The following is a 7,318-nucleotide window of genomic DNA, read 5'->3' on the forward strand; positions in this document are numbered from 1 at the left end:
AAGGTGCTGTCAAACTAAAAGTCTAATGTATAATGTGTACTGTCCCCAATGACTTCCTCAATTTTCAATGTGGGTTACAAAATAATCAGTTTAGCTTTTTGCATATCAAATATCAATAACGTTAATTCTATTAGTAGTAAGTTTCAAGTAGTTAACACAAAGTTTGACTTTTAATTACACTTCGACCTTTTTATTTACACTTCTGCCTTTAAGGCTCCATTACCACCTACAATATAATTTTAGATGCAATTAGGGATTCTTGCATCAGGAACTTGCAATTTCCTGCAGCAGGAATCCCTAATCTGCTGTTTACAAGTGGCAGCTGTCACCCATTCAAGTTAATGATCAGGTGACAGCCACTGCATTTGAACGCCGGCACACCGCATGTAATCAAATCATATGTGATACGATTACATGCGGTTAGGAATCAACCACTATCCCTGCATGCACAATTAATGCGTCCAGGGAGAGTGATTGACCGCACACTGCATGTAATTGTAGCACATGTGGTGTGCTGTCGTTCAAATGCAGCGGCTGTCACCTGATTATTAACTTGAATGGGTGACAGCTGCTGCTTGTAAAGGGCAGATTAGGGATTCCTGCTGCAGGAAATCACTAAATTCCTGATGCCGGAATCCCTAAATTGCACCTAAAATTTAGGAGTCTTCAGATATTAAAAAAATATATGTTAATCTAAAATCCATTTTTGATGAATGCAAGCGTGTTGACTGAAAGAACTATATTTTAAATGTCTTGGAGATTTCAGAGGCGGGAGCTCCCTCACATATTACTCACCCCCCACCTCCACCTTGGTTCTTTATGAGGTTGGCAAAGTCACCACTAAATATGTTCATTCATTTTACATTCTGGAGAATCCAGCAGGGGGGCATAACAGTTTTACACAGCGCAACCACCCTGGCCTTTGCTTGAACTCGAGAGCGCCCATCTGGTGATTACTACTGCTTATTAGGCTGGGCACACACCTTACAACTATCGCAAGACTTCTGTCTTGCGATGGTTGTAAGGTACTTAAAAAAAAACGTACGATCTGCCTATGTTGCATAGGCAGATCGTACTTGCGATGATCGCAAGCCACGCCAGCCACGCCCCCTGAGGGGCGGGCTTCCAACCGAACAAATGCCGACTGGCCCTTACGGCTTTTATCGTACGGACATGCCACAAACCCGCCGAACATCGTACGATGCTCGGCGGGTTTTCAAACATGTCCATAAGTTTAAAGTCGTGCGACCTTACAGTAGTAGAGGTCGCACGGCTTCCACACACCTTACGATCATCGTACGACCGCGGGATTTCCCGTGATTATCGTACGATAATCGTAAGGTGTGTGGGGACCCTTACTGTGTATAGATTGAGCTTGGATTGGACATCTGCACCTGGTAATCCTGTAAATCAGATCATGTGCCAGAATCTTGAACATTGGTACACAAATTAAATCTAAACCCATTCTGCTCCTTCATGTAACTAATCTAAAGGCATATATAAACTCTCTTGAAAATTGTACACTTACATTGTTTTATTTGCTAGCCTCTGTGCATTTTGGCCTTGTCTTTATATAAACGCACGCTAAGGTGTTTACTTTTACTGTGGTGGGACACGTCTGCAAAGAGCAGAACAAATATACGCAGAAGCTCTTGGTAAAAGGAATATAAAACCCAAAAGGCCTTTCCATCAAAACCTAGCATTCCCGTTCAGTATTGATGTTTGTCTCGTTTTACCACCAATTATGCAAGATTTTTGTCAAGTTGTGATATTTTGTAGTTGATTAATGATTTACGTGCATTAATTCCACACTATGATCATTTAATAAATGTAAAACTTTATCATTATTGTTATACAGGATATATATAGCGAGCGCCAACAGTTTGCACAGCGCTGTACAATACAAGAAAAACATTACAATCACAATACAAATCAAGACAAGATGGTAAGGAGGGCCCTGCCCGTGAGGGCTTACAATCTAAAAGGGAGGGAGAAGTGATACATGAGGAGGTAGCTGTGTGTGGATGAATTGTTTGAGAACGTGATGGTTGAGTGGTTAGGTTGAGGTGTGATAGGCTTCCCTGAAGAGACGAGTCGTAAGGGATCGCCTAAGGCAGTCAGAGTGGGAGATAGTCGGACAGGATGGGGTAAAGAGTTCCAGAGGATAGGAGAGACTCTAGGGAAGTCCTGGAGGCAAGCATGGGAGGAGTTGACAAGGGAGCTGGAAAGCAGGAGGTCTTTGAAAGAGCGGAGGGGACGGTTAGCATGATACTTTGAGACAAGATCTGAGATATAGCCGGGGGCAGAGTTGTGGATGGCTTTGTAAGTCATTGTTAATATTTAGAATTTTATCCTTTGGGCAATTGGAAGCCAGTGCAGGGATCGGCAGAGGGGAGTTGCAGACACTGAGCGATTGGTTAGGCTGATGAGTCTAGCAGCAGCATTCATGATAGACTGATAATAATCGTATACTTGATAAATAATATCTAAGTGTAACATTAATAGGTAATTACTACCTCTCACAGAGAGACCTCTTCCTTTTCTACCTTACAATCCCTTCCTCTTCTTTGCTACCTTGAAGGCCAGAGCCTTCTTTGCTTCGGCATAATACAGGGTCAGCATATACTTTGTGGACTGAGATGCTGGCACAGAGAGATCAAAGTCATGTGAGGTCCCAAGACCTGTGCATTTGTCTTTATGTTTTTGCTGGGAACAAGTGGTCTCCCATAGATTAGCTCCATTATGCTGCCTTTAACTGTGTGAACTGCCAGGACCTTACAATGGGCCACCTGTAAAACTTTTTTGTTTTATGACAAAAAGTATTTCTTCATGCAGACTTGTAATGTTATCGATAGATCAGCATAAATTATAGAGGTTTTCTTTTTTGATGAAGCAGGCAGGGCTCCCTGTTTAAACTGTGCTGGTGATTAGCAGGGATGCCAAGCATGAAATCCTGTGGGAAGCCAAGCGCCGCTTGGACCTGCTTGGCTTTCTTCGGCCACCTTTGGAAACCCATTGATATAAATGGCCTTCTAAGTTAGGCTGCACCAAAAATTCCACCAGGAGCCCTAAGGGTTCTGAAATCAGCCTGAAATTCCCAAAGACAGCTATGCTGCTTAGCCTCAGAGGTGCTCAGCTAAAAAGCTGATTTGCAGGGATGTGCTAAGGACACCGATGAGTAAGAGGGGTACAATTTAGAAGCATTTCATGCTGCCCATGAACATGCCGTGGTTCAGAGAAAAACTTCCATAATTCCCTATGCCAGTTCACAATCATCACCCCAGCATGTCCTGCAGGCACTGTGACATGACTTGAATAAGGTACAGGCTGTAATATCTGGGCAGGCTGTGCAATAAAAGCCAAGACTTACAAAAACTAAAGTATGGGGTCTTATGAGGAGAGGCTAGGCAAGGACATTATTGAGGGTTAAACCACATTTATTGTCAGGAAGGCCAGTTGCTGGTTCTGTGACTATGCATCTAGCTCTATTTCGGTACTCTGCTACACTATGATGGCCCCCGGCCTGTTCTCGTTTAACGCACCTGTCATGTGACATGCTGCTGCTGATGTTCAACCCGTCTACTGGTTCCACAGGTGCTGTGTCCCTGATCTGAATTTGCCCGGTTCCCCACACAGCCTAGTTACTAGTGGTCCATGCTACTTCCAACAGGAACCTGTCCCTCTATCCTGACCTTGCACCACCTGGTGATCCATTCAGGGGTGCTTGGACTGACGGTACACAAGAGGCCATCTCTGTCTCTACTAGGTAGGTGACACTTATCCTTTTAATGAGCATCAGTATAGCATTATACTCTGAATGAAATGAAAGATAGTAGCTGGTTGGTTGTCATGCAAAGCTGCTCCGGATTGTGCCTGCTCCAGTTATGATAAATTGCCCTCAATATCTTTGATGGGAAACATGGAAAAACAATAAAGACCAAATCCAGACAAGAGACTCTCACTTTTTTGTTGTGGTTGTTCCATTGGAGATATTTTCCTTACTTTCTGTCCCAGTGACACCCTGTGTGTAATAAGGACTGGGCAGAAAAAGTGGGGAAATCTCCCGAAACAGACAGCAATAAAAACTTGAAAGAGATTCTCACACTTCTCTATCCAAAACTAAAAAAGTTGGACAGCAATGCTTATTTTGTACACTATTTCAGTTTGACCCAGCCAAAAAAACAACCAACTATCATGTGAGCTGACATGAGGTATTTATCATAAAGAGTAATGAATACATGCTTTTATACTTGTGAATTAGCCTTCTACAGGGCAGCAGAATACTGCAGTTAACATGTCAGAAAAACAAGCGAGAATAGAAAGTCAAAGTACTTCGTAAAAGCTACAGTAAGACAAGAAACAAACAAAACAATCTAATATGGAGCTAGAAAAGGCCCTAAAATATAGGAGACTAGGACCTGTTAAATGAGAGGTATCCCACATTATTAAAAGAGTTGTGACAAGTTCTAGGGCTCATTATCCTGCGTTTGATAAACAAAACAGTAAGTCACCAGAACTCCCAAGGCTCCCCAAGCAAAGTTCTTTTTATTCAATATCTAAAGTTACTTTGCCAAGTGTAGCAACGTTTCAGAATGCATCCGGTTCCTTCATCAGGCAAAACAAAGTGATACATGTGCAGTGTAGTGATCACAATATATACATATACAGCTATGTGCATTCTAGTGGAAAATGCAACATTCGACAAGAATGCGTGTCGTCATGAATCTCTATTCTGGGAGATGGATAATACAGCTTTGACAGTACACATAGTCTCATTACTATAGGAGTAATTTAAAACTGTCAAACTTCCTGGGCTGTACAAACTAAAACAACAACATTATAGGTTAGATAGAATGACAATAACAGCACTCACCTTTAAGCTTTGATACTTCTTGTTCTTTATCCTGCTGCAGCTGTACATATTTCTCTTTATGTTGACTAAAGGATTCTGTTAAGTCCTCTCCTAGCTTCTGGTGATCTCCTTGCAATTCTGTGTGCTTCTTTCTTAGTTCCTCATGTTGACTCTATAAAAATAAAGTTCCAAGAGCAGAGAATCAGAAGTTAAATTGTTAAATTGACAAAGACCTGCTGGTACCCAGGGTCGATATCAGATATCTGCCCCTTTGGACTTTTTACCCTGCGTTTCCTATGACTGCCATTCTTTGAAGCTGCACAGCTCCCAATATCTTGTTACTAATAAAGCACTGGATTGTGCAGGGGCCACCTTTGTTTAAGGTTTGAAATCCTATAGGAGTGTAACTTGTCAAGACATTAACAAGCGGTTCGGCCTGTCACCCTCTGTGTGTATCTTTCATGCAGACCTGGATCTACTTCAGCTGATGTATACTGTATATGCATGCATAATGATATCATGCTATATACTATATAAGGCTGTTACAATGTAACCAGAGTCCTGAATTTTATGTAGGGTGAGAGGGGGCAGATTGGTGCGGTAATTCCATTTTCCCAAATTCACCTGGAAAAGTGGAATTACCATTTAAATACCAAAAGTTTACAAGTCAAAATAGATCTATATATATTTATAGCACTAACATCAAGACAAAAAATATTTAAGTGAACCCTCCCATTCCCAAAGCATGTACCGTGCCATCATAATCTGCTGTTTCAAATACACTCTTCCTTTCCCCAAAATATGCAGCCTAATCAGACTTATTAACGGTATGTTATTGATAAACACATTTCTGCTTTTTGTCAAACGTCTGCAGCTACGTTATCATCTCCATCTCTAACCTTTGGCCAATGACCCGTGACTGTCACAAGTGTCTTTGGTGCATGGGCTATGACTCACAGCTCTTTAACTTCCCTATGCTGTGCATGAGACAATATGGCAACACCCAAAGGGGACTGACAGTTGACAAAATCATCATAAGTAAACAGAACTATACACCTAACCTACAACAAATATGCTGTAGAGTCCTGATATTCGTCTGATTTCATTGTCTGCGTGCTTGGTTGAGCTAAATCACTGAAACAGTGCTACAGCCAGAGAGTGTTAGATAAATTACTTTTTTTATTTTAAAAAGGTCAATGCAGCTTTCCTGAAAAAAAATCATGTCCAAAGTATTCTGCACTGCTACTATTAAAGATATACAGGTGAAACTCGGAAAATTAGAATATCGTGCAAAAGTTCATTTATTTCACTAATGCAACTTAGCCGTCTACCAGGAGATTTTGGAGCACTTCATGCTTTCTTCCGCAGACGATCTCTATGGGGATGCTAACTTCATTTTCCAGCAGGACTTGGCACCTGCCCACACTGCCAAAAATTTTCTGAAATTGTGGATCTGGGTTTTCATGAGCTGTAAGCCATAATCATCACAATTATGACAAATCACGGCTTGAACTATCTTGCTTTGCATGTAATGAGTCTATCTCATATATTAATTTCACCTTTTAAGTTGCATTAGTGAAATAAATTAACTTTTGCACGATATTCTTAATTTTTCGAGTTTCCCCTGTATGTATACATACATACATCTATATATACATACATATATACTATATTGTCATATATTGTAAAAAGTATTGGGACACCCCTCCAAATCATTGGATTCAGGTGTTACAATCACCTCCATGGCCACAGGTGTATAAAATCAAGCACCTAGGCATGCAGACGCTTCTACAAACATTTGTGAAAGAATGGGTCGCTCTCAGGAGCTCAGTGAATTCAAGCGTGGTACCGTGATAGGTTGCCAACTGTGCAATAAGTCCATCCATGAAATTTCCTGGCTACTAAATATTCCACGGTCACCTGTTAGTGGTATTAGAACAAAGTGGAAGCAACTGGGAACAACAGCAACTCAGCCACAAAGTGGTAGGCCATAACCATGACCAAATGACAGAGCGGGGTCAGCACATGCTGAAGTGCACAGTGCGCAGAAGTCCCCAACTGTCTGCAGAGTCAATAGCTACAGACCTCCAAACTTCATGTGGCCTTCAGATTGGCACAACAACAGTGCGTAGAGAGCTTCATGGAATGGGTTTCCATGGCCGAGCAGCTGCATCCAAGCCTTACATCACCAAGTGCAATGCAAAGCGTCGGATGCAGCGGTGTAAAGCACGCCGCCACTGGACTCTAGAGAAGTGGAGATGTGTTCTCTGGAGTGACGAATCACGCTTCTGTCTGGCAATCCGATGGACGTGTCTGGGTTTGGAGGTTGCCAGAAGAACTGTACTTGCCTGACTGCATTGTGACAAGTGTAAAGTTTGGTGGAGGGGGGATTATGGTGTGGGGTTGTTTTTCAGGGGTTGGGCTTGGCCCCTTAGGTCCAGTGAAGGGAACTCTTAAGGCATCAGC

General features: G+C 42.0%; 1 protein-coding gene across 1 annotated transcript in view; it reads right to left on the minus strand.

The window, feature by feature from the left end:
* GOLIM4 (golgi integral membrane protein 4) overlaps positions 1 to 7,318 on the minus strand; it is a 98,049-nt gene that overhangs the window by 33,633 nt on the left and 57,098 nt on the right. Inside the window, exon 5 of the mRNA XM_018557786.1 lies at positions 4,874 to 5,024. Within this exon, the coding sequence (XP_018413288.1) occupies positions 4,874 to 5,024 (151 nt within the window). The remainder of the gene's footprint in view (positions 1 to 4,873; positions 5,025 to 7,318) is intronic.

This window comes from Nanorana parkeri, unplaced genomic scaffold (genome assembly GCF_000935625.1).
Source record: "Nanorana parkeri isolate BGI_ZX_2015 unplaced genomic scaffold, ASM93562v1 scaffold303, whole genome shotgun sequence".
NCBI classification, from domain to species: Eukaryota; Metazoa; Chordata; class Amphibia; order Anura; family Dicroglossidae; genus Nanorana; species Nanorana parkeri.